The sequence below is a fragment of the Neopsephotus bourkii genome, unplaced genomic scaffold, assembly GCF_033783945.1.
Source record: "Neopsephotus bourkii isolate Nb327-2 ecotype Australia unplaced genomic scaffold, CSIRO-AGI_Nbou_v1 NB_1394, whole genome shotgun sequence".
NCBI lineage: Eukaryota > Metazoa > Chordata > Aves > Psittaciformes > Psittacidae > Neopsephotus > Neopsephotus bourkii.
In genome coordinates, this window is record NW_026901872.1 from 3,442,560 (window position 1) to 3,470,259 (window position 27,700).

Below are 27,700 nucleotides of genomic sequence, written 5' to 3' on the forward strand. Positions count from 1 at the left end.
TTGATGTCCACTGGGAGGAAAGAAGGTATAAATACATGCATAACAAATGTGGACCTTGAACTTTCATACATCTGTGTGCATTGATATATGCCAAACATAACATACTGCAATTTATTCACCTTCAGGCTTCTGCAGAAGCTGTTAGGTTGTATAATCTGCAGAGGATACATATGGAGAGCCTTTTCTTGCCCAGCTCTCAGACCAGCTCTGCAAGAGGCTGTGCTTTTGGTGAAAAGCCACCTGCTGATGGTATATTTTGACCCTGGCTCTCTGAGTATGAAATAGCACACTGAGCCTTGGATTTGCCTTTTCTGCATCCCAAGAAGTAAATCTGTCCCTGTGCATTCTCCTTGTACAGATAGTGTGGGCAAGGGCAGGAAAAAATTCAACACTGCCTTCCTTTGTCATTTGTCAGGAAATAGGAGAAATCTTTTGAACCCTCCTAGCTATCTCAGGAGTCAGCTTATTTGTATAATACATGTAGAGTCCAGGGTAGGTACGGAACAGTTGCAAGTCATTTTCCTGGAAATTAATGTTTTGACTCTGCTGTGCTTGTAAGCTGCTTTCTTATGGTTTAGGATAAAGCTTCACAACAATGTAAAACTTAAATTAGCAGGGTGTTTAGATATGACAATGCTAAGCACAAGGTAAATGCCCAGTGACACCCCAGAAGCAGCAGGTCCATGGCAAGGCTGGAAGTGCGGCTAAGCCTGAGGAGGTATCCCTCTGCTGGGGATGCTTCCCCAGCTGCAGGGACACCGACCTAGTTTGAGATATTATAGCACACCACCAGCAGTAACAGGGTGATTTTTCTTTAATTAAATTTAAACTGATATGCTGAAATTTTCACATGTTCGTAGCAAAGATTTTTTCAAAGCATGAATGATGTAAGTATTGATGATAGAATCGCAAGAGTTGATAACACTGTAGATGTCATAAACAATTATTTTTAGCTACCTTTAGAAATTTAACACATTAAACAAGAAATCTTTCAGGGATAGTTTCTCCTGAAGTGTCAGTTACATCAGCTGTCACTTGTAGTGTACTTTTTCTGCAAGTCACACTGTAAACAGAAATGCAAAGTACATATGGGAAGGAAATCCTTTTCCTGTGAATTGTCCAATCAGTCTTGCATTGTTTGAAATTACCATTGCTGCATATTTACCATCTTTTCATTTCATATGGGAAGATTGTGAAACTTTGAAGAAGCAGACGTTAAAACTTCATTTTCTGTTAGGTAATTGTATCTGTCTGCTAGCATTTTCTTTTGCAGTTCAATACCGAAGTGAGTCGTGAGTCTTTTTTGCTAGTTAAGTACATGTGGATATTATCAGAAACAAATGATAATGTATAATAACTTTGGTTTTATGTAAGTACTGCTTTAAATTAATTAAAGAGTAGAAAAAAAGGTCATGAATTACCTTTAGTAGTATCTGCACATATAACACATTCTGAAGTGTCTGTGTGTAGCAGACATCTATATTCAGAAACTAAATGGTGAATAATAGTTTCACTATGAAGAAGCAATTGCTAGGATCAAAGTCACAATCTCTGTAGTGATCATTTTGTATTTGTACTGTGACTTCACCCTTATTTGCCATAACATAGCCATGTGCAATAATAAATATCTTTGTACTTCATTTTAGTTTTAATTTTAAGTAATTGCATCCAGCAGATGCCGTGATGCACAAAAGTATCATGTAACCCATGTAATTATAGTTTCTGCCTATTCATGTACTAGCTACACGTACAAACAAGAAGTAGGTTTGTATTTTTTCAAAATATATGCTTGGTAAGCACTAAATTTAAGATTTACAAAAACGTTATCAATATGTTCTAATTAATATTTGTTCTTTTCCTTAAGCTATTATAAGGATACTTAATGCACAGCCTAAAATTAGAGTTGACAATTGCAAATACAATCCAACCAACGTAGTAATAAAATCAATACTTACATTTCCCTCGGGGCCACTATTTACTGTTTGTTGTGCCATTTCCATAATGGAATGGCAGTTATGTTTGCAGAAACCTTGTAACTACGATTTTTATATTTTAACTAAAAGCAGCTTTCCTGAAGTAGTATGATTAAAAACGAATCTGGAGTTGTTTTCAGAAGATTGCTGTAAACGTTTTGTAGCCAATTTTAACAAAGACTAAAAAGAAACATCTTTTCATAGTAAATGTCACTGAACTCTAAGATGAATTATTTGTAATGTCTAAACTCCTTCAAGTTGCATTGCAATAGACATTTGCCTTAATCTTAAAATACTTCCCTGATTTGTTTTTATTTTCATTTACTCCGTTCAAATTATTCTTAATCACTGAAAGCCCATTCCTGTGTGGAGGTCTGCAATGTTCTCAAAGCATACGAGGGAGTCTGGCAGTTTATTTGACTTAGCAAATTGAAGTAATGGAGGAAAGTATGATATCTGAGATGAGTCATAGCAGCTGTTGCACAGATCTAATTCCAGTCTTTTGATTTGGTACTTCTTTCCCTGAAGTTTATCTTCATATGGCAGGGCAGCAAGTGTTTTTGTGCATTGCGATGTAACTATGTAGCAGAGAAAGCAAGGTATAGTTAACATTTTTAGTGCATGCAAGTGTTGTATGTGTTTGCATATTCAGTTTAATATTTCTCTAACGATCTCTGACAAGAAGGGTGGCCATATGAATGAAAATCTATGAGTTACCATGGCTTAATAATATGTTTTTTATGGGGTGCTGCTGCTCATGCAGTGTGTTCTTGGTGGAGTTCAGAGTAACAGGTTCTGTTGTACAACATGGCCACTTGCTTTGGCTCAACTACCACGAAGCTATTATTAACTCTAGCTATCAGTAAGTTGCAGCCTTTGATCATCTGGCCATATCCTAAACTTCGGCTTTCACTGCCATTCTGCAACTATTATTTTGAATAGCATTCATATAAGCAGTTCACTTGTAGTCTGCATCACTGTCTGTTTATAGACGCTGTAAGCGCATTGCATGTCAGGAACACTTGAATATCCATTCCATGTGAAAATGTTGACATTTCAGGATCTGCCTTTGTTCCACTTGTGGTGGTATGCCAAAACTGCAAGATACAGGATGCAAAACAAATCTTGAAATTCAGTTGAAAGCACTGGAATTAGAAATGTTTTGTTTCAGTAATTTGGAAAGTGTACAGATATTGAAGAATGTGTAAAACATATCTAGTATGACATGTATAACATAAGATAGAAGCCAAATATGAAATGAACTGAAAAAAAAAAAAAAGCCAGAACAAAATGGAAGTAAGTTCAGGGTAAGGTAGTATAGTCCAGTTATGACTTTTTTTTTTTTATTTTTTTTTCCTTTATGTTATGAATGTTCCTAGTAACTTTTCTGTTAAGATGCTTTTAAAAAATATTTTGGATGTTGTCTTTTTCATGTATATTGAATAATATGCATATATGTATGCATAGTACAGTTTATATATAGCCTGTGCCTTCAGTAATCACTGTTATAACTTTGTAAAATTTTAAACTGAAGTTTTTATCTGAAATATCTTTCATTTCTGCCCTTAGGCCGTTACTGATTGTTCTAGGTTTCAACAGCAGCAGTGATTCAGCTTCCACAGAAAATGGGTCAGGACAGAAACAGGAATTTTTTTAAGTATTCAAATACTTGGTTTAATGCTTCTGAGCTTTAGAGGAAGGACTTAAAATTTGTCATAAAGATGACACTAGAATACATGGTTCTGATCACTTGAAAATCAGTCTGAACCTGGCTAAGACAGAAATTCCTGTGATTTTATTTCATGTGTCCATTAGAGTTGTTGAGAAACTTGCTGTTCTCTTGAGGCTGCACTGGTATGGTCTGGACACACAGGTCTCCATGGTCCCACTAAACCTGCTCTACAGCAGTTTTGCAAGAAAAGAACATTGTTTTGGACTTTCTGACTTTTGTTGTCTAAATTATATTGGTACTAGGAGTTTCAGGACTTCATGACTGTTGTTATAGAAGAAAGCCTCATAGTTTGGTTTCTTTTATTCAACAGGTGTAATTCCTTGCATTTTACTAACACAATGCTTTATAACGTCCGTGAAGAATACTGTGTTTCTCAACAAATTCGCTAGGTTGCCCAGAATAGGTTACCAAGATCACTCTGGCTTCCACACATAGTAGTAGAACACCTTTTGTAGATCTGGTGGAAGCTAGATTAATCCCATTGTCAAAAACAAACAAGCAAGCAAACAACAACCCCCATGTACTTTAAAGTCTGTCCCAATATGATTTAATTCCTCAAGTCTTTGAATTTGTTTTATGCAAACCGACAGTACTTAGTGGCATCAGCAAACTTTGTTTTCATTAATATTTGACCAAAGAAATTGTGTGAACAGAATCCTAGATCCATTCAAGAAAACATATTTTGAAACAGGATATTGAAAATAAAGTCCATAGGACAACAAAAGTCAGTTTACATGCTGATGTCAGCATTTGTGTGTAGTGATAAAGCCAAGCTCTTTTCATGATAAAGATAAATTCATATCCATATCTTTAATAAAAAACAAAACTGATGTTAGCTTTTCACATTAAAGTCAGAAGCATCTTTGTACCTCGTCGCAGAGACCCAATTGTTAGGAACAAAAGTTATGTCCTGTTAAGCAAAAAAATTAATCACTCAAGTTATTACTTAGGGTGTACTGTATATTCCAGGCTCAAGCTTTATGCGGAAACCTTTGAAGAGGCTGCCCATACCTACCAAATGTTGTAATTGATACAGAATCATTGCTATACAACAGCTGCAATAACAAGGTGCTGCTGCCTTTACTTTAATCTCCCTCTCTTTCTGCCAGTTTATTATGTTTTGAATTTATTCTTTTGTAGATCTGTGCGCTATCTTTCTTATGGAAATTAATCTTTTTAAAAGATTTGTACTCTCATTTTCAAACACTAATACATTCATTCAAGTATCCCATTATTCAGAACCAGCTGGCTTTTTATCTAGTGATATTTACTTCAAAAAGCCAAGTTAAATGGTATCATAGATTAATTCTCAGGGCACAGGAAAGCTTTTTTAGAGAAAAAGAGATTTGGTAATTACTTAGAATATCGCAATAAAATCACAGAACATGTCAAAAATGCGTTATATAATCTGTCATAATATGAAACTTCAAAAAAAAGTTAATTCACTGAATTGAACATAATATGTGGCATCAGTATATGATTTTTAAGTGGAACATTATGTAAGGATAAAACTTTCCAGTGATTTATAATAAGCTATGTCATGATTTTTAGTTATTTTTTCTTTGCAGAAACCACTGAAACTTCAAAAAAGGGCATTATCCACTGAAATTTCTTACATGAATCAAACCGGAAATAAGACATATTTTACAATTCAATTTAAGATCCCACAGAGACAATAATGTTGCAAGCTGTGCATTTTGCAGAGTAATATAGTAATGTCTAGTTTGCATTTTTGAAAAACTAAATTAATCACACTTTATTGAATATGTTGAGGCAAACCTAAAATTCATCTATTATTAAAAAAACTTGTGCAACAAACACAAACTATATTTTATACATAAAGGACAAACTCATTTATTCATTAGGTTAAAACACTTGGAGTTTGCATTTTGTAGCTGTGAAAGAAATGACATTTGCTATCTGTTCTTTTTAATTTTTTCAAAGTATTATGTTTAGAGTAATCTGCTTGAAAAATTGTACTAATACTTCAACACAGTATCAGTCTTGAAGACTTTACAGAAATCCCTGTGGGAACTAAGGGTAGTCTTGAGTTTTATGTTTCCTGAATCACTTAACAGGACAAATACTCTTGTTATCATCTATCTCATATTTAAATAATATATTTTATCCCTTGACAGATTAACCACAAGATAATAAAGTTTTTAGCCAATTCTTAGCATTTGTGCATCCCTTGTACTAACATACCTTGGCACTACTTTGAATTAGAACTTGAATCTTTGTACTCAGCTGTGCTCAAACTGGTACATCAGAGCAACTAGAATGAAATTTAGATCTTAGTCAGGTCTCACCAACTTCAATTTAAATGGGATTTCAGTCTTAATCTTTTAAAGGAAAAGATATTTAAAAATTATTTGCAGATGTTTTCCTGCTACTGAGTATAATTGTGGAATTATTGTGTTCTACATCTTGAAGGGCATGTAAGCTGTATGGCAGATTTCTGTGCCAAGTGTCAGGTGCTACTACTTATATTTCTAGAAATACCACTCTAAGTTATTCTGGCCTTTAGGCCAAATTTGATTTCTAAGGTTTCATTTTTAGGATGATTGTTGCCTGTTAATGGTTTGTCAGCGTATTTATGTCTTGATGATTTAAAAGTAAGAAATGCATCTTTTTTTGTCAGAAATCTATATTGATTATATAATAGACAGACTGTTTGGGAAAACAAGGCTTTTAAAAAAATGTTCAAGCAGAGACCTCATAGCAGCCTTCCAGTATCTGAAGGGGGCCTATAAGGATGCTGGAGAGGGACTCTTCATTAAGGACTGTAGTGATAGGACAAGGGGTAATGGGTTCACTTAAACAGTGGAAGTTCAGGTTAGGTGTAAGGAAGAAGTTCTTTACTGTGAGGGTGGTGAGGCACTGGAATGGGTTGCCAAAGAAGTGGTAAATGCTCCATCCCTGGCAGTGTTCAAGCCCAGGTTGGACAGAGCCTTGGGTGACACTGTCTAGCGTGAGGTTTCTCTGCCCATGGCAGGGGGGTTGGAACTGTATGATCTTAAGGTCCTTTAACAACCCAAACCATTCTGTGATTCTATGATTCATTTTCAAGACACAAGAATCTTAAGTTAGAATGAAAAAAAAGTTTTAGAATTTGGAAAAGCAAACACAATTTTTGCATAGCTTTTCCTCGAGCATCAAGAGAACTTCTGGCCCTTGTCAAATGTTTTAATTTAAGGCCTGTGCCTAAAGAATTTGCAGTCTAACATCAACGTAGTTGCTTTTCTGTAGTTAAGCAGGATGTATTATAAAGGATCAGCTTACTTGTATTTTCCTATATGCAAGAGTAATAATACGTTTGACAATGCATTATGCACAATTTTTTCTTCTTTGCACATCCGTATTAATTGTGTCTGAGAGAGGAAGAGACTGCTTAGGCCCCATTGAGAAGCACTGAAAGGACACTCCTGAAAGCATTCTCAGATTAGTTTAGTTTTCAAGAAAATAACATCGGTTTACAGTCCAGTACTTTAGGAGCATCTGTTGTGGTTTTTCTTTGTTCTATGATGCACTTAGTGGAGATCGGGCTGTGCTGAAGTTGGACATAGTGGTTATGATGACCTGGTATTTTTTATTTATTAGTGATAATCCCAGAATAACAGTCCCTGAACATGAGACTGCCCCAGCAACTCTTAAAAGATATTTGGCACTCTGCTTTGTCTGACATTTTTATCAAAGTGCAGACCTGAAACCCTTTTCTTAATACCGTAACAGGAACATGAGATAACATGCTCACCTGCTGTTAAAGGCACAGCACCGTGGTTCTTCGGCTTATACCAAGAGAATGTTCATGGTAGAAGCTCATGGTTTCAGAATAACCCATTCAACAATGTGTTTAGCATTGTGCATTAGTGAAAACACTAGTCAAAGATTTACATCCAGATCCTTTTCATCTGACATGAGATAGCTAAACATTAGCCAACTTCTCTGTAGGTAATAATGCTACATAATGATGGATTGTATGTAATAAAACACACTGCCAATTCCAGTATAGGAGAACAATTTCAAGCAACTTTCAGGTGCCTTGCCACCATAATGGTATCCAGACAACCAGCTGAGATGATTTCATGTGGTTTCAGGAAATTTAGGATGAATGATGATCTACAGATAGCTGAGCTGGACAATGTAAAATGCTAATGCATAATAACGTCTGTGTATTTGTAGGGTTTAAGTCTGAGGGACTGTCCTGTTTTCAGCTGGTGAAGCGCTGTGTTTTGGCTTTAGACTGAGAACAATGCTGATAACACACCAATGTTTTAGTTGTTGCTAAGTAGCGCTTAACCCTGATCAAGGACTCTTTAGTTTCCCATGCTCTGCAGTGAGGAGGGGCACAAGAAGCTGAGAGGGAGCAGAGAAAGGACACCTGACCCAAACTAGCCAAAAGGATATTTCATACCATGGCAAGTCATGCTTGGTATGTAAACTGGTGGGAGTTACCAGGAAGGGACCCAACCGCTGCTTGGATCTGGCTGGGTATCGGTCAGTAGGTGATGAGCAATTGTATTGTGTATCACTTGTGTTTTCTGAGCTTTCATTTCTTCTCTTGTTGTTTCCTATTATTACTGTTATTTTTATTGCTGGTATTCTTTCTATTATCAGTATATTTTACTTTATTTTAGTTATTAAACTGTTCTTATCTCAATCTACAGGGTTTACACTCTTGATTCTCATCCCCATCCCACCCTGGGAAGGGGGGAAAAAGGAGGTGTGAGCTGTGTGGTGCTAAGCTACCAGCTGGGTTTAAACCATGGCAGGGACTTTACACCCAGAAACATCTAAATTGATGTGGTGTTCAGAGGACCAAACACAGGCTGCTGAGAAGCCATCTAGCCCAGTATCTTATTATGTAATAGCCATCACTTACACAACTGTCAACAACTTGTCGAGAAAGCAAGAGACATGGGAACAGAGATTTTCTTTGCAAAAGGTGCCCAAAGTTCTGACCTGAAGAATATCATTACTTATTGAATCAAGGCGGGGTGAAGGAAAAGCACATTTTTTGTCTATGTATGTACCTGTTGCCTCTCCTGTCATGTACCTTCCCTCATCTCTGAGCAGCTGAAGAAAGACTGATAGAGCTAAGAAACATTATAAGACATGTGCTTATGTCTTTTCCTGACCACCGAAAGAGTATACTATCCTGATTCTCACTTGGTGAGATGGATCTACATGCAAATTCCTTGCTAGGAATTTTGTCTATAAGACAGTTAAAAATATTGTTTAAAGTACAATTAAAAGATGTGCGTATTCTTCAGAAATTGGTTTGATATAAAATACTAGAATGACTATAATGTCTATAAATTCATGTGGGTTTCATATAGTTCAGAGTACTAAATCTTGGTTTAATAGCTAAGGAGAACTTTCATGTCCTAGAATATAATGGGGGGGGGGGGGGCAGAGGAAGAGACAAATCTAAAGCCAATATTGAATAAGCTATCATAACATGCTATCATTTAATGACAATAGATCTTGGCTTGGCTCTTTTATCTCTTTTCACAGTAGGTGAAAATTTTTGCCACTAAAGATACTTGTTGGTAACAGTGGTTCAGACCTCTTCAGAATTAAAGAAAGATAACATAAAGATAGTGAGGTTTTCATTCTAAAAGTGATGATTATTTAGGTAGTAGTATTCCCCAATTATTTAGGTAGTAGTATCATAGAATCATAGAATAGTTAGGGTTGGAAAGGACCTTAAGATCATCAAGTTCCAACCCCCCTGCCATGGGCAGGGACACCTCGCTCTAAACCATATCACCCAAGGCCTTGTCCAACCCGGCCTTGAACACTGCCAGGGATGGAGCATTCACAACCTCCTTGGGCAACCTATTCCAGTGCCTCACCACCCTAACAGGAAAGAATTTCCTCCTTATATCCAATGTAAACTTCCCCTGTTTAAGTTTTAACCCATTACCCCTTGTCCTATCACTACAGTCCCTAATGAAGAGTCCATCCCCAGCATCCCTATAGGGCCCCTTCAGATACTGGAAGGATGCTATGAGGTCTCCATGCAGCCTGCTCTTCTCCAGGCTGAACAGCCCCAACTTTCTCAGCCGATCTTTGTATGGGAGGTGCTCCAGCCCACTGATCATCCTCTTGGCCCTCCTCTGGACTTGTTCCAACAGATCCATGTCCTTTTTATGTTGAGGACACCAGAACTGCACACAATACTCCAAGTGAGGTCTCAGGAGAGCAGAGTAGAGGGGTAGGATCACCTCCTTCGACCTGCTGGTCACACTCCTTTTTATGCAGCCCAGGATATGGTTGGCTTTCTGGGCTGCAAGTGCACACTGAAGCTGGCTCATGTTCATTTTCTCATTGACCAGCACCCCCAAGTCCTTCTCTGCAGGGCTGCTTTGAATCTCCTCTCTGCCCAGCCTGTAGCTGTGCCTGGGATTGCTTCGACCCAGGTGTAGGACCTTGCACTTGGCATGGTTAAACTTCATGTGATTGGCATCAGCCCACCTCACAGGCATGTCAAGGTCCCTCTGGATGGCATTCCTTCCCTCCAGCGTATCAACAGAACCACACAGCTTGGTGTCATCGGCAAACGTGCTGAGGGCGCACTCAATCCCACTGTCCATGTCAGCGATGAAGATGTTAAACAACACCACTCCCAACACCCATCCCTGAGGGACACCACTCGTTACTGGTCTCCAGCTGGACATTGAGCCATTGACCACAACTCATTGTGTGCGGCCATCCAGCCAGTTCTTTATCCACCAACTGGTCCATCCATCAAATTGATGTCTCTCCAATTTAGAGACAAGAATGTCGTGTGGGACAGTGTTGAACACTTTACAAAAATCCAGGTAGATGACATCAATTGCTCTACCGCTGACCATCAGTTCTGTAGCCCCATCATAAAAGGCCACCAAATTGGTCAGGCAGGATTTCCCCTTAGTGAAGCCATGCTGGCTGTCACCAAGCACCTTGTTGTTTTTGATGTGCCTTAGTATGCCTTCCAGGAGAATCTGCTCCAAATCATAAAAATCCAAGAAAATATCTAAGAAATTTACTGTTTAAGAGATACCATTTTCATATTCCTACCATTTTAATCCAATGTCATACTTTTTGCATTAAGATTATACCTTTGATCATCTTTGTAAGGCTCCAGTCAGGAAAATTGCAGCAGTTGTAAATGAAGTAGGGTATCAATATGTAAATAAATAGGATAATATTGGTAGACTAAATCTGAAAGAAAAAATGATCCTTTCCACATAAAGAGCAGTAATTATGAGAAGCACTTATAATTGATATGCATTTATATATGTCTTCCTTATTGATTGAAATTCCTTGTAGTCTGTTGCCTGTGTATTGTTTCTTACAGTAATTTTCAGACTGTCACCCTTTGGGGCCAGAACTGTCCACCTGCTCTGTCACATATTATTACTATTGCTGTTACTACTAGTCATACTAGTTGTCATTTTTTTTTCATCAGCATCCTTAGAAAATAATAATCATTTGTAAGAGCACTTTCAGCAGTCCAGAAAGACTTGGGGTCCATGACCTCTTAGATAGATAGGATTTCCTTCTTTTACTTAAGGATGGCATGGTCATCTGCCTTGGGACATGGAAATAGGGAGAACAAACCTAAAGACTTAAGGTCCCAATGAAGGTGCTGTAGCATAATGAAGTACTGAATAACAGCTGAGCTGTAATAATGATTCTTAGTGTACAGCTAACACCAGATAATACATGTGTTAAACCTCAGTGAAGGAAGCATGATTCACAGAATGATTTTGTTCACTAGGCTGTACATACTGGATTTTGAGATGGTCAACATATATGCTCTGTATACAAATCCAAATATATAAAAGAGAATATATTTTAATATATTTCTAGCTTACAATTTGTTGTATTATTTATGTATTTACAGGTGTTGTTTGTGTGTGTTTGTGACGTAGAGATGTACACACAGATACATACGTATGAGTTCAAATAACATGGAAGTGGTGAAGCTGTGTATCTAAAAGCTAGAAAAAGGGAATCTTAATAATTGGAATGATCACAGAATCACATAATGGTTAAGGTTTGAAGGGATCATCTAGTTCCAGCCCTCTGCCATGTACAGGGACCTCTTCCACTAGATAAGGTTGCTCAAAGCCCCGTCCAGCCTGGCCTTGAACTCTTCCAGCGATGGTGCATCCACAGCTTGCCAGGCAACATACTGTTTTTGTTGTTGTTACTATTAATTTATTCCTAAAGGATATGAGATATAAGGCTATATTCCTAAACCCTATAAGAAAGCTGAAGGGGGATAGGATGGGAGGGATGGCTTGAAAGTTCTTCACTGTGAGGGGTGGTGAGACACTGGAACGAGTTGCCCAGAGAAGTTGTGGATGTCCCATCCAATATGTTTGCTTTTTTGTTATAAGCATTGTTAATATAGAATTAGGTGCTGTAAAACTCAGTCTAGAGGTAGCAAGGGTCAGAAAGCATGCAGAATTGTCTACGTCAGACTAGTGTAGCACAAACTTCCATCTAAATACATATTTTCCGCAAAGCTGAGGCAGTTGTCCATAGGCTTGAATCAGAGAAGCTCAAACCTTCATCTTTTTTGTGCAGCTTTCTGATCTGTCTGGTTTAGTTTCCACTGTACTAAAAATAAAGCCTGTTACACTAAGCCTATTATACTAATTATGCAGAACAAAAAATTGAATGATAGCTGCTTTCTGTATAAACTGAAGCAACAGGGGATCTTACGCTAAAACAACTTAAATACATATTTCCCAGAAAATGTTCTAAACATGAAGTTATGTACTACTCAACCAGGTATAGTCCATCTCACCTGTTCCTTAAGCATACAGAAAATAGTCATATATACACAGTTGCATGCAATGAGAATATACAGTAATATAATTATCTATTAAATGGGACATTTTTGTAAATAAGCACATACAAATGTAATCAAGATGTTCACTAAATAGTATGTGGTGTTCATCATGTTGAAAGATTAAAAATGTAGTTTTCTGCTGATTTTTTGGTTGTCTTCAGATAGTTCGTTAGTCTTCGTATTCTAAAGTGTCTACACCAAGGGACTAGCTGTAATTCTAGCTTTCTACTCTGAAGTTGACACACTTGTCCAGATGTATGTGACAGTTAAATGTCCAGTTCCCATTTTCCTGAGTACAGCATGTACAACTGCATCTAATTTTTTTATTTTTTTATGTCAAAATTTATTTCTGCATATCAAAATTGAAGTCTTAGGACACCATATAACTGTAAAAATAAACTGTATACTATCTATGAAAAGAGGACATGTTAGGTATTTGTGAAAGGATACAAAAGGAAAATCTATTTTTAGGTAAATATCATATGGCCTGTAACTGAGTTGCTGTGCTTTCACCTCTCTTGGAGAGTTTCATTATTCATCAAATTGCATTTTTAAAAAGCTTTCCTGTGTTAATCTTTTTTTTTTTGTGGCATAATGAAGGATTAGTATAAAATATAAAACATATACTCCATGAGATCCATTGTCACTATTAAAAAAAATTCTTTCACTCATTAGTTTATATAAATTCAGTATTTTCTGATTTGTGATTAAGCATATACTCTGATATTCAGTATGCAGAATTCCATCAATATTTTCCTGAAATTAACAGTTTGTACTGCAGTTTTTTGTTTATCAGAACATAAATGTGGAAGGGGTGAGTAAAGTGGGTACAAATCTGGTTTACAGTGCAAAGTGCAGTTATCATTCATCTGTCATTTCCGAGAAAAAAACTATTCAGTAAAATTGAGACAGTGAATTAAACAGTCAACATGATTGAAGCTAAAACCTGATTTTCAGATTGCTACTGTTGTCTGCAAGGAAGAAACCATAGGTGATTTCACAAGGTTCTCTTGGCTATTTTATATATTTCTATGGGAAAATGTTTATCAAAAAAGTAGTTTTTCCTCCCCGCCCCAAATTTGATGCTCTATCATGATAATAGCAAAAATACAAATACCGGACTTATCAACCCCTATGTGTTAGAGAAAATTATAAAAACTTTCAATTATCAGGCCACATTGCTCATGGCTTCTTTAATAGAATAAACATGACTATATAACCAGAAGGTAAGAAAGATAGTTTTCGGTTTTGTTTTTTGTTTCTGTTGTTGGGTTTAATCTGTTTTGTTTTCCTGGTTTTGGGGGGGGGCTGTGGATTTTCGTTTGGTTTTTTTTTTTTTTCCTTGTTTTTTTCTGTTTGCTTTTTGGGGGGTGAGGGAGGAAGAATCCTTATCTAGAGCAGAATATGCAGTGTTCCAGAGGAGTGTTGGGAAACATTACTTTCCCCCTGTCATAGTACTTGCTCTCCTGATCACTTTGTGATCTCAGAACAGGTAGTAATATTTTATCTTTTTTTTTTAAGTCCCAGTGAGATGAGACAGGTGCTGTTTACATGTGGCAAAGGTTTTTTCACTTTGAATGATGTAGCAGTAACATGGAGGTCTTACGAAAGCACCTTTAGCTGTAAATGTCTGTCCTTTATAAAATTTCACAACACTCATACTTTGCACATAAATACTGCAGCTGATTTTAGAAGACTGAATTATACAAAAATGGAATCACAAATTTGTAGCAATTGAAAGTCTAAACCAGCAGGATTTGATTTGGACAGTTTTATGAAGAGGTTTCCTATCAGGGTACTATGATTACCACTTTTTAGCACACTGATTATGCATATTTTCCAGTGGGCATAAATAGCCTAGACAGCGAATAGTCCACTTCAGAAAAATGAGCCAACACAGCTGATACTGATGCTTTGTTTTGTAATTGTTGCTGAGATACAAATTGTTTCAGCAAACACAGAAGATAACAGCTAGAGTACGGGACTGGAAGAAGATCAGTAGAAAGAAGAGAGAGAGATAAAGAGAGAAGGAAGGGAAAAGAGAAAGGGGGAAGGGAATGGAGAAAGAAAAGTAGAGGTTTGAATTGTTAATAGAAACTCAGCCTCTGTTTTGTGTTTTTGGCATACAGACGGCTTGTCTGTGTAACAGCACCTGAAACCTGCCTGGAACTGGCCAGGGCTGGGATTTGCTTGCCTAAGGACAGGCTGGAAATGTTCTCTGGGTTGCCATAAAGTATCCAAGTTTTCTACAGGAAAAGAAGGGGAAGAACTGAGGGCCCGCAAGTAGTCTAATTTTAATGTCTAAAACCTACCTATAATCAGGAAAGGTTTGGCTTAGTGGCCTAGACATAGATAATGATGCTGCCTTAGATACCCTCAATTATTATGCCTGATCTACATCTCTAGATAGGCATGGGGTCTTCTCCAGGTGCCGTGTTGTACTCACCAACCCTATAAGAAATGTCTGAAATTATTTTAGCCATCTCAGGTGGCATCACTGTAGTCTGTGGAACCAAGAGATTCATACTCAGCTGACCAAAGACAGGTCTGTATCTCACATAGAGTGGGCTCAAGTTCTCCAGGAACTGTTGGCTGGATCCCTGTTGACTGTCACAAGAGCTAAACTACTCAGCTCACATTGTAGGAACCAGAATTTAGGCTAACTGGATCCTAGTGGGGATAGAATAAGAGAGGAAAAGGAGTAAGCAAAGATGAGACATGATGTGAAAATGAATCTGGTATGTTCAGATCAGAGTTTGTTTGTGAAGCTGACATTGTACAGTGTAGTTTTCTGCCTCATTTTCCTCTTCTTGGCTGCATTACCTTCCAGTCCAGAATTGTTTTCATTTATTATTACCATCCTTAGTTACCTAATTGTGCTACTAATGAATACAAATAATCCAGGCATCAGGCGTTTGCAGACCCACTTGAGTGTACAAATAATGGTTTATTGTTTAACCGCTGATTATGGGAGAGGGTAACTCACATTATGGAAAAGATGTGCTGAAATGTTGGTGATGGGGAAAACTCTGAATTCTATAATCCACCTTTTAAATAATGAAAATGTATTAGCATTTTTGTTCCATCAGATTGTCCAGGATGAGTAAATGTGAGACAATGTGAGCCAGGTTTTAAGCACATGTAGTTACATTTGGAACTTCTATTCCAATTTTTGAGTGGTCATATTAGCAGTATCACACACGAAATACATAGTTGGCTACCAAATTGCCTATTCAAGTGCACGTGTATGGGATTTGAGCAGTCAACGTTAAGCATTTGCATTTCAAAATTGGATCTCTTGTGCTTGAAAGCCTTGAAAATGCTACTGTATGGTCAGCCTAGTGCAACATCAATTGAAATGTGGTTTGAATGCAATGTAGAGCTTCCAATTGCTGCTTCAGAAAGTGTTATGCTGAATCTGGAACACTTTGCATAATTTAATTAATTATGCCACTAAAACCTGATTTTCTCTTAATTTAAAGCAAACAGCTTTTATGAGGGTGAACTGCAGCACCCAGGGATATCAGGTGTCCAAGCTTTTAATCCTATTACAAAGACTTGACAACCACTGATGGAAACTGGAAAAGCATAAGCCTCCAGCAGGGCAACAAGTGAAGAGGAAGAAGGGAACAGATTTTTAATACTCTTTGAAACCACTGTACACATTAAATCAAAATCGAATGTTAAAAGTGACAGAACTGGTAGCTTGCACTTTGTTGTGCAGCCGGTGAAGAGTGTCTAAGGAATAACACTTATTTCACTTTGACATTAATGAAAATAACTGTTTCCTCTAGGAAGAAAATTGTTCTGCTTAACTAACATAAGAAAAACACAACAAATGGCCAAGGCTGTTTGTATCTGTGTCTGTCCACTTAAAGTGTTCAGGAGTGCAACAGCCTGTAGTTTGAAAGTGGTTTCTAATGTTATGGATTGGATTGTCTAGGAATCATTTTCCTTGTAAACAAATCTTGACAGACAATGCCAGACTACAAGTAGTAAAGAATTTGTCACTGACTAAATGCTAGACTCAATACTTTGTTTTCTAAAGCTTGTGTTCTCTCTTCCAATTTATTATTAGGTTCAACATCACTGTAAAATAATAGACACTGTAATTTTGAGGTAGAAAGTAGTACTGATTTAGAAAAGCTCTAATTCTGGAGCCACATAAGCAGTGCCATAATTGGCAATCTGTGACTGACTGTGCAAATTTCTGTGACCGGGTTAGGAAGGGTCACAGCAGAATTGACTCTATCTCCATACTGAACACCAACATGTAACATGAAATTAGCTGTACTATAGATGATCTTGGTAATAAATAGGGAAAATGTCTTACTACTGGGAATTCAAGAGCTATATAAAATGCAAGCATCTTCCTCAGTTATATTAACAAATACTTGTATAATTGTTACTGTATATGTATTCTATGTATTTCTATATTTATATATGATGTACATATATATGAGACATGAGTCTCAAAGGGGGAAAAGGATCTTTGCACAGGAGTTAGCAAGTCTCAGTGGAAGAGCTTTAAACTAGATTTGAAAGGAATAAAGCCAGGTTCACTAGAGGTAAGCCTGGGAGTGTCATGCTAATCCTTGAGGGACAGTATGCTAGTAAGGTCCTTCAGTCTGCTGTCTCAATGGAGGTGGGGGACAGTGACCCATGTGGCAGCAAAGACACAAGGCTTTTGATGTGTTAGAAACCATTCTAGAGCCTGAGAATGGTCATGGAGGAATTGGGGATTCTCCCCCCAAAAAGGCGGTTATAGGCTGCCTAACCAGGATGAAGAGGCGGAGAAAATATTCTATAAACAGCTGGGAGAACTCTCACATGCACTAGTCCTTGTTCTAGTGGGAGACTTACCAGATGTCTGCTGGAAATACAATACAGCAGAGAGAAAACAGTCTAGAAGGTTCCTGGCATGTGTGAAAGATAATGTCCTGACAGCTGTTGAGGGAGCCAACTAGGGAAAGAGCCCTGCTGGACCTGTTGTTTACAGAGGACTTACGGGTGATGTGATGGTTGGAGGCTATCTTGGGCATGGAGGCTATCTTGGGCATAGCAGTAGTGAAATGGTAGAGTTTTTTATCCTTGGACGAATAACAAAGCTGGGGGTGGTCAGCAGAACTGCTGCTTTGTACTTATGGAGGGAGGAATTTGTCCTGTTTAGGAGCCTGGTTGACAAAGTCCCTTGGGAGGCAGTCCTGTAGGACAAAGGAGTCCAGGGGGGCTGGAAATTAAAGAAAGAAATCTTAAAGGCACAGGAGCAGCAGGCTGTACCTATGTGCTGAAAGACAAGCCAGCAGGATAGAAGGCCAGACTGGACGAACAGAGAGCTTTTCCTTAAGCTCAGCAAAAAAGGAAGAGTATGACCTTTGGAAGAAGGGTCAGGTAACTCACAGAACTACAAGAATTATGTGAGTTTATACAGGGAGAAAATTAGAAGGGTCAAAGCCCAGCTAGGAGCTTAATCCAGCTACTGCCGTAAAAGACAATTGAAATGTTTCTATAAATGCATTAGCAACAAAAGTAGGGCTAAGGAGAGTCTCCATCCTTTATTGAATGTGGGGGAAACATAGTACAAAGAATGAGGAAAAGGCTGAGGTGCTTAATGCCTTCTTTGCCTCAGTCTTTAATAGTAAGACCAGACAGTAGTTCTTGGGGTACCCAGCCCACTGAACTGGAAGACAGGGGTGGGGAGCAGAAAGAAGCCCCCATAATCCAAGGGGAAACAGTCAGTGACCTTCTACAACACTTAGACACACACAAGCCTGTGGGGTTGGATGGAATCTATCCAAGGGTACTGAAGGAGCTGGTGGAAGTTCTCACTGAATCACTTTCAATCATTTATCAGCAATTTTGGCTAATCAGGGACATCCCAGTTGACTGGAGGTTAACAAGTTTGATGCCCATCCACAAGATGGGCCGGAAGGAGAATCTGGCAAACTCCAGGTCTGTCAGCCTGACCTCGGTGCCAGGGAAGGTTAGGCAGCAGGTCATCTTGAGTACCATCATATGGCATGTACAGGAAAACCAGATGATCAGGGCAAGTCAGTGTGGGCTCATGAAAGGCAGGTCCTGCAGTATTAACCTGATATCCTTCTATGACAAGGTGATCACTTAATGGATGAGGGAAAGGTTGTGGATGCTGTATACATAGACTTCGGTAAAGCCTTTGACACCATTTCCCACAGCATTTCCCTGGAGAAACTGGCTGCTTATGGGTGGGATGGGTGTACTGTTTACTGGGTGAAAAACTGGCTGGATAAGCCCAAAGAGTGGAGGCGAATGGAGTTAAATCCAGTTGGTGGCCAGTCACAAATGGTGTTCCCCAGGGCTCCGTACTGGGGCCAGTTCTATTTAATACCTTTATCAATGATCTGGAAAGGGGATCAAGTGCACCCTCAGTAAGTTTGCAGACAACACCAGGTTGATCTGCTTGAGGATAGGAAGGCTCTACAGAGGGATCTGGGCAGGCTGGTTCAATGGGTTGAGGGCAGTTGTATGAGGTTCAGTAAGGCTCAGTTTCAGGATCTGCACTTGGGTTACAACAATGCTGGCAGGCTTGGAAAGAGCGGCTGGAAAGCTACTCAGTGGAAAAGGACCTGGGGTGTTGGTCAACAGCCAGTTGAATATGATCCAGCAGTGTGGCCAGACGGGCAAGAAGGTCGATGGTATCCTGGCTCGTATCAGAATTAGTGTGGCGAGGAAAACTAGGGTAGTGATTGTCTGCCTGTACTTGAATACTGGCCACACCTCAAATACTATGTTCAGGTTTGGGCCCCTCACTACAAGAAAGACAGTGAGGTGCTGGAGCGTGTCCAAAGAAGGGCAGTGAAGCTGGTGATGAATCTGAGCAAAAGTCTCATGAGGAGCAGCTGAGAGAACTGGGGTTGTTTAGCCTGGCTGAAGGAGGCTTAGAGGAGACCTTATTGATGTCTACAACTATCTGAAAGATGATTGTAGCTAGATGGATGTCAGTCTCTTCTAGCAAGTAACAAGCACTAGAACAAGAGGAAATGGCCTCAATTGCATCAGGGGAGGTTTAGATTGGACATTGGGAAAAAATTGTTCCCTGAAATTCTTGTCAGGCATTGGAACAGGCTGCCCAGGGAAGTGGCTGAATCCCTGTCCTTGGAGGTATTTAGAAGATGGGTTGATGTGGTGTGTAGGGGCATGGTTTAGTGGTGGACTTAACGGTTGGACTTGATGATTTTAAAGGCATTTTCCAATCTAAATGATTCTAAGATTTTGTGATTTTCAGTCATTGTTTTTTAATGAAACTCTAGGTGCCAGAAAACCTGTCTTACTATTTTATGGACACATGCCCTAAGATGGTATGAATAACCATTTGGAACTGCCTATCTTTCTGTATCGAATCTGTATCAACACCTGTATTTTGGCTAAAATTAAGTGAGATTAACTTACTTTTTTGTTTAACTCTGATTTCCAGAGTCATATTATTTAATGCCAGAATGTTCAAAAGAAGTGAAATGTATATGTCACAGTGGCAAAAAGAAGAAAATCAGAGAAAAGAAAATTAGAAGGAAAAAACAAGATTTTTCAGCTAAGATCTAGCTCTTTCAATTACATATGTATTTGAAAGTAGTTTAATGTTTTTTGAGTGTCTCCAAGTTCTCAAAATGCAGGAAAACATGTTCCCTTATCAGAGGTGATGAAATTCAAATCATGTATTAACCATTTCAGCTATGTACACCGCATAAAGGTTGTGACTTCATGTAAAATAATAAAAGTATCTCCTATAATTGATTCTTTTCATTGTTTCATAAAATTGGTTTGTTTGATTGTGGGAGAGTTTGCATTGAATTTTCATTACCTACTTCTGAACAGTTTATACTGGGATTGAGACAGTATTGAGCTAATGAGTTAGAATTTATATTGAGCCTTAACTGTCTTCATGAAGTAACTAGGGAAAGAAAATCATGGCAATAATGGAGTATTTTTCATTATAAACTATTTTGTACAGCTTTTACAATCAGGTTTTTAATAGATTCAGAGAAATTAAATTGGAATTCTACCAACTTCTGTGCTTTTGTCACCCCATAAAAATGATGTTAAAAAAATGTCAAGACTAATGTGCTACTCCTCCTTCTACTGAAGTAAGGAGGAGGTGATATCAATCTTGTTGTTTCTCAGGCCTTGTTGTTCATTCAGTAACAAGATGTATGTAAAAAAACATTCAGAAACATGCATTTTGCTGTAATCCCTAATGCCAATGGAAATTGAGTATAGGTTAAATAGGTCTTGATTGAGGTTATCCTAAAGTCCTTATGAAGAGAAATTCCCATGAAAATAGTAAAAACTTTCAAAGTCAGGAGCGTGAAATTGTACTCTATATGGAAAAGGAATTAAATTTTTTTCAAGAAATTAAAATTTTAGTTATTTCCTATAATGTTTATTTATTCACAATTGCAAGAAGAAATATGACTGAAGTTTAAATTTTAATTGGCATAACAGGCGATACTCTTTTTTTAAACATTTTTTCAGGTAAAAGTGTTCCCATACGTGTAAAACAAATGCCATATATAGTTTTGCTTGCTAAGAATGGCAAAAATGGAAAAAAAAAAAGGAAAACCAAAAGTCCGTCCCACAACCCACATATTAAAAGAAGAAAAAAAAAAAAATGCCCCTTGCCAAAAAGGTTAGATTGCTGACCTTGCTTCCAAATTCAGAAATTGAAAATTTGGAGTCTTCCTACATCCAAATAATATATATTCATTCCCCACAGGCAGCAGTGATGGTTCTTGGGATAAAGAAAAACTTCAGTCTCCCCCCACCCAAGGATCACAGGCCTCTGTTAACCACCCCAACTTGCCTGGACAGCATAATGTTCCAGTTAGCCATCCTCTCAACCCTCTTCAACAGAACCACCTTCTGCCAAATGGTACGGGTTGACATCTTTCAGCACTAACATCAGCAGTTTTCCAATTCCTGTCTTTATTTTGTGCTCATATAAATAGGCTGTGAAAAAACAAAGATGTGGGGAATAGGAATACTTCTTTTGAAGTATTAAGCAGAGGAAGTGGAGACAATAAAGAACAAACACATATGCAATAAAATTTATACTTAAAATAACTGCTAACCTGTGCATCAGTGGCATAATATGCATTGCTAAGGCACTTTGCAGCAGATTAAAAAAAAAACCAAAACCCCACCAAAAACTAAAAGGCCATTGCTTAGCAATGATATACATTACAGTGATACAAACAAAGATGTCTAATAGCCTATCCTTGTAGCTAGAAACCCTCCCACCATTATTAGTGATTTGCCCATCCATATTCTGTAAGGGAACTGACATATAGCTGGATAGCTGGTTTGTCCCACAGTGTGAATCATCATGTCACCCATCACTTGAGTTATTGTCCATCAGGAGAAAAAAAGATGATTTTTTTTTTTTAAATGCATAAACCTTTTTTCCTTTATTTTTTTTTTCCCCATCAGGATTGGAACTTCCTTTTATGATGATGCCCCACCCGTTAATTCCCGTGAGCCTACCTCCAGCATCTGTCACAATGGCAATGAGCCAGATGAATCACCTTAGTACCATTGCCAACATGGCAGCAGCAGCACAAGTGCAGAGTCCTCCGTCCAGAGTTGAAACATCTGTTATTAAGGTAACTGCATTAAAAAAACCCAAAACAAACACACAGAATTCTAGCACACTTAAAACCGTTAAGTATTATAAAGATGGATAGTTGTCAAATGCTATAAGGTAAGTCATAAAGTCACTATACAAGAAACCCAACTGTTGTAGCTCTGGGAAAACAGCAGGCTGCTGTTGGCCAGTGTTATCTTCTCAGTTCTCCTTTCACTCTATAAATCAGTATTAAAACAGTGTTTAAGTTGAAGCATTTTCATATAGAATACACAGCTCTCTGATTTCTTGTATTTCAGTCTGTGATCTAATGGCAATGTTCCTCAAGATACCAAATTACTCCTTTCTTAAATTAGAAGAGACTCTTTCCAACTTTTAAATCTAAGCATTTGAACTGAAATGCTGCAAATTATCTGAAGAAGGCTGAGAGGCTTGATACTTCACTTCTGCAAAACCTGAACTGCTAAATCATAGAACAGAATGGAATGAAGTTGCACAGAATAGACCCAGTAGTCTATAGGCCAGAACTGCAGTATTGTAGAAATATCTCAAAGATATCTTAACATCTGAAATAGTCTACCCTTAAGTTTTGTTTGCTTAACTGTAACTAAATCAGTCTGATTAAAGAGGCATTTATTTAGCAGAGGCATGGAGTCTTCTGATTGAATATGTTCCATTTTCATTTTTAAGGCATTTCCTTTAAAATTCCCTTAACATTGAATATTTATAATTTGATTTGACATTTATTCAGATACCTGCATTTTTACCTGCTATCCTTCTTTAGTTCTAATAAATGAGATACAGAAAGTACACAAACTTTTGTGCTTTTAGCTAACATTCATATGTTAGAAATAGACATGCAAAGGCAAGGTTGATATTTTAGGTCCACTAATGTAATTCCACTGACAAAACAAATGCGTAAACTTAAAATCTCTTGGACCTTCAGATCAATAGTTGCAAAAGTTTTGAAGTTCATAATGTTTTAACCAGAGTGAAGAGGTCTGACTTTATTAAGACATTCAATATGCTTGTGTTCCTGTCCTCTTTAACCTAACAAGCCCTGAATCATAAATAAGCATTCAGTTAAACGTCAGCAAATCTATGATGCTGTTGACCTAGAAGAATATGGTCTGATGACTTAAGTACCTGCACTTTCAAATGTAAGATCTTCTCTGGAGGCCTTCAGTGGCATCCCTTTCTCACCTTTGATGACATAAGGAGCTGAGACATTGATTGCAGAAGAATTCTTCCTTTAGGTGCTGTGTCAGCAAGGCTTGATTCCACCCTTATGACCAACTTTCCCATATCTTGGGAATATAAACATTCTGCTGCTTACTGTTCAATTACATGGTGATTTGGGCACTTTCATTTTTTCTATTTTCTCGTGATCAATATGTAGTAAGAGTTACATGATGCTCAAGTTCTCTGGAGCATACATGGTGCTCTATTTAATTCTAAATTTATTTTCTTAATTGGAACAGTGACCACTGATATCAAAAAGTTATCTAAACAATGAAGATTGGGATGGAGCACATGCTAAATGACACCCAACAAGTGTGAATTACTGTGGCAACAAAACTTTGTTTTCACTGTTTTTTTTTCTACTGTTTTCCCTTCTCTCATTTTCTGTGAGCTGTTTGATTTCATATATAAGAACACAAAATTTGGCCTTCAAAGCATCAGTAGCCTTCTGTTTTTAAACTTGACTTTTAGCTTGTAAAGTTGATTTACAAGGTAGTTCTATCTATTAAAGTGTCCTAAATTACTTTGGCCTACATTTAAATAAGTCTATGGGAGCATACCCCAATGTGACCACTCATCTTTGTCTCTGGTTACCAAAATCAGGTACATTTAAAATACAACATAGCTCTAGGCTATGTAAAAAAGGTTTCCTTTTGTGGAAAGCAGGTCCTGGTGTGTTTACAGATCTCACTCCATTATAAGACTATTGCTGGATGCAGGAAGCACTTAACTGAGAATTACTTCTGTTTCATTGAGTTAAACCTGTCTAGTACATTTAAAAGTATTGGACTCTAAAAGGGAGACTGTCACCATGTAACTGTGTATGTTATTTTAACCATAGGCAGTGCCATATCAGAAAACTTCCTGTATCCAAGAGTTCCTTAACTTCTTAGCAAGCTTATTCTTATAGCCCATCTAATTGGAATGATTGTTTCATTATAATCTAGGTGACGGTTTTGAAAGTACCTAGGAATTTTGGTTTTTTGTTTGAAATAATTTGGCAGTACTTTGTAACTGGATTTTTTTTTCCCAAAAACATCCTTAGTTAAGCATTTGTTTGTATTAATAATATAGAATAATAAAATTACTTACCTCTGCCATTTCTGAAAATTCAACTATCTTGTAGTCATGCTAATTGTATCTTCATGGTAGATGCCAATTTTGGCGCAACTCCTGGTATAACATCTTGCGCAAGTTGTTTAGAAAAACATGTTTTATGTTCCCATCTGGTTTGAAGATAGCCATAAATCAAAAAGATGTAGATTTAAAATGAATTGGTTTTAAATGACCAAATTAGTCTAAGTTCTATATAAAAAAGTGTGCTCACTCAAGGGTGAAATACACATTTTTTGAAGTTTGCATAATTAAGTTGGAATTTTGGGACATTTAGGTAGAAGCTCATGGAAACGCTACCTAAGTGCTGCTGTGACTTCTTCAGTCAATGTCTGTGTGATATTGCCCACAATACATTTCTACGGCAGGTAAATGCATAAACACAAGTGTTAATATTGTAATCCAAAACTCACTTCTAATTGTAAGATCTCATGGCACACAGTTATTTCAATAATACTGTAAGCTAAGGAACTTATAGGACTTTCCTACTCTTTCCTTCAGCCACTTTACAGTATAACACATGGCTAGATTAACGGCATCTGTTTTGTCTGTCGTAGAGGAATATGGCCATGTGGATAGAGAGAGCATGGCCAAGTAGTTATGCTCCTGTTTTTTAATCATAGAATAGTTAAGGTTGGAAAAGACCTTAAGATCATCAAGTTCCAACCCCCCTGCCATGGGCAGGGACACCTCACTCGAAACCATATCACCCAAGGCCTCGTCCAACCTGGCCTTGAACACTGACAGGGATGGAGCATTCACAGCTTCCCTGGGCAACCCATTCCAGTGCCTCACCACCCTTGCAGTAAAGAATTTCCTCCTTATATCCAATCTAAACTTCCCCTGTTGAAGTTTAAACCCGTTACCCCTTGTCCTGTCACTACAGTCCCTAATGAAGAGTCCATCCCCAGCACCTTTATAGGCCCCCTTCAGATACTGGAAGGCTGCTATGAGGTCTCCATGCAGCCTTCTCTTCTCCAGGCTGAACAGCCCCAACTTTCTCAGACTGTCTGCATACAGGAGGTGCTCCAGTTCCCTGATCATCCTCTTGGCCCTCTTCTGGACTTGTTCCAGAAGTTCCATGTCTTTTCTAAAGAGCCTGTAACCTTCCATTCCAACACTCCAGTCATAAGAGCCATCCCACCATGTTTCTGTGATACCTATTATATCATATCCCCATAGACGTTAACATATCTCTAATTTCTCTTGTTTGTTCCCCGTGCTACAGGCATTTGTATAGAGGCATCTGAGCCAAGCTCCAAATAAAGCCGGCTCATTGGCTGGAGAGGGTGAAATATCTCTACATCACTCCACGCATTTACTACACGTGCTGGCAACTGACTGGGTGTGTTGGGATGGAATGATGCATCCCTCCCCCAACACATCTAGTTTCAAGCTTTCTTGACCAGTCTAGCAAGCCTCCTACCTAAACCAGCTCCACCAGCCCTCAGTAGACCTAGCCTCCCAAACTGAGTCCCATGTTCTAGATACCCAAACCCCTGACTATGGCACCACCCTTCTAACCGTTTATTAACCTGGCTAATCCTCCTAGCCTTCTTAAGATCCTCCCCTCTATCCTGGAGAATTGATGGAAAGACTATCTGAACTCCAAAGCCCTTAACCACCTCTCCCAGGGCTCTGTAGTCTTTTTTAATGTTCTTCAGGCTACTGCTGTCTATATCACTAGCACCCACATGAACGACTAGAAGTAATAGTCAGTGGGACTTATTAGACAAGGCAGCCTCTCTGCAAGACCCCTGATCCGAGCATCTGGTAGGCAACACACCTCCCTTTAGAGTGGGTCAGTACTGAACAGGATTGAAATATAAGCCCCAGCAACATAAAAGCGTGAGTTCATTGTGAAGGGAAATGTTGTCCCATGGGCATAGACATAATGTCACTGACAATTTACCTGTTTCTCACTAGGCATAGTCAGAGGCTGTAGTTTTAGTGTCTTTTGAATTACATGTAGTGAGTAGTTGAGTACGCAACTCTAATCAGCATACTTTTTGAACCTTGCACTGACAATATAAAGTTTATGAATAGTAACTTATATCACAATCAAAATAAATATCTTAGAGAAGAGATGTAAGTGAGAAGGTCAAACCTTTTTTTTTTATTTTTACAGGAATGGATAAATAGCGCAGTTTCTGTCTTTCATAAAACCATCTGTTATTAGAATCAATTCTTCCTTTATTTTACTGCTCCATTTTTAGACTTTTTGGTTTTGCTTTACTTTATCTTCTGGCTCCTTTTTTAACCCTAATTTTACTGACATGTTTTTCCTCAGGGGTAATGTTTCCACAAATTGATTTTAAAAGTCTGTGAATCACTTGTCTAGAAGTTCATAGTGAAATTATAGTGTAGATTTGAAATTAGAGTACAAGATCTTTACAAGTTTAAACTCTGCTTGAAAGTAGGACCTCTGAGAAGTACCTACTTTGAAAATTAAATCAATAGTAACCTTATCTAATTAAGTAACAAAACCCAAAATTAAGTCTTAGAAAATCTGAGTCTTCATATTATAAATAATCTGGCTCATTGAGTAGAATTGCCTTTCTGAACAGTGGCACAGTAGATGGCTTGCTGACCTTTCCTTCCAATTCACCGAGTTCACAGTGCTGTTATCTTTAAACTTACAAAGCTTCAAAATGCTTTTCTATTACCAGGCAATATTTCATTTCTTCATGATAAGAAGTTGGAGTAAAGCTGAGATCATGTGCTAACCAAACATTTTATCCTGCTGTGTTCAGGGGATGAGACAAAGAAAAAATTACAAGGGTAGCCTTACAAAGCAACACCTTAGATTTGACAGTGAACTCTGAGCTCTAAAATCTTTAGAATTATATTTCAGAAGGGTGTTGTGCCCTTTCAAATATGACAAGAACATTAGATGTCTTTCTGTAATGGAATGTTTAGATATATGAGTTGGATGAATAAGAGGAGAGCAACAACAAGCAGGGACAGCAGATTGTGACAGCAATGAATTGCAGTGAGTGTGACAGCTGTGACCTGGGGATGCTTCAGACATGAGGTGGCTTTCATCACCTGCCCATGGTTTCAAAGGCTCATCTTGTTAGCAGTCTTCACTACATCACTTTTTTCACACAGCAGAAAGATATATGAAAATATGAAGGACATACCTCATATTAATAACAACTTTGTAAAATGTT

General features: G+C 38.0%; 1 protein-coding gene across 7 annotated transcripts in view; it reads left to right on the forward strand.

Annotated features, from left to right (window-relative positions):
- DACH1 (dachshund family transcription factor 1) overlaps nt 1-27,700 on the forward strand; it is a 364,599-nt gene that overhangs the window by 220,948 nt on the left and 115,951 nt on the right. For 4 of the 7 annotated variants that reach the window (XM_061367776.1, XM_061367774.1, XM_061367775.1 and 1 more), the window contains exons 4-5: nt 21,306-21,461; nt 22,019-22,191. In XM_061367776.1, the coding sequence (XP_061223760.1) occupies nt 21,306-21,461; nt 22,019-22,191 (329 nt within the window). The remainder of the gene's footprint in view (nt 1-21,305; nt 21,462-22,018; nt 22,192-27,700) is intronic. The other 3 variants (XM_061367778.1, XM_061367780.1, XM_061367779.1) reach the window with 1 other exon arrangement.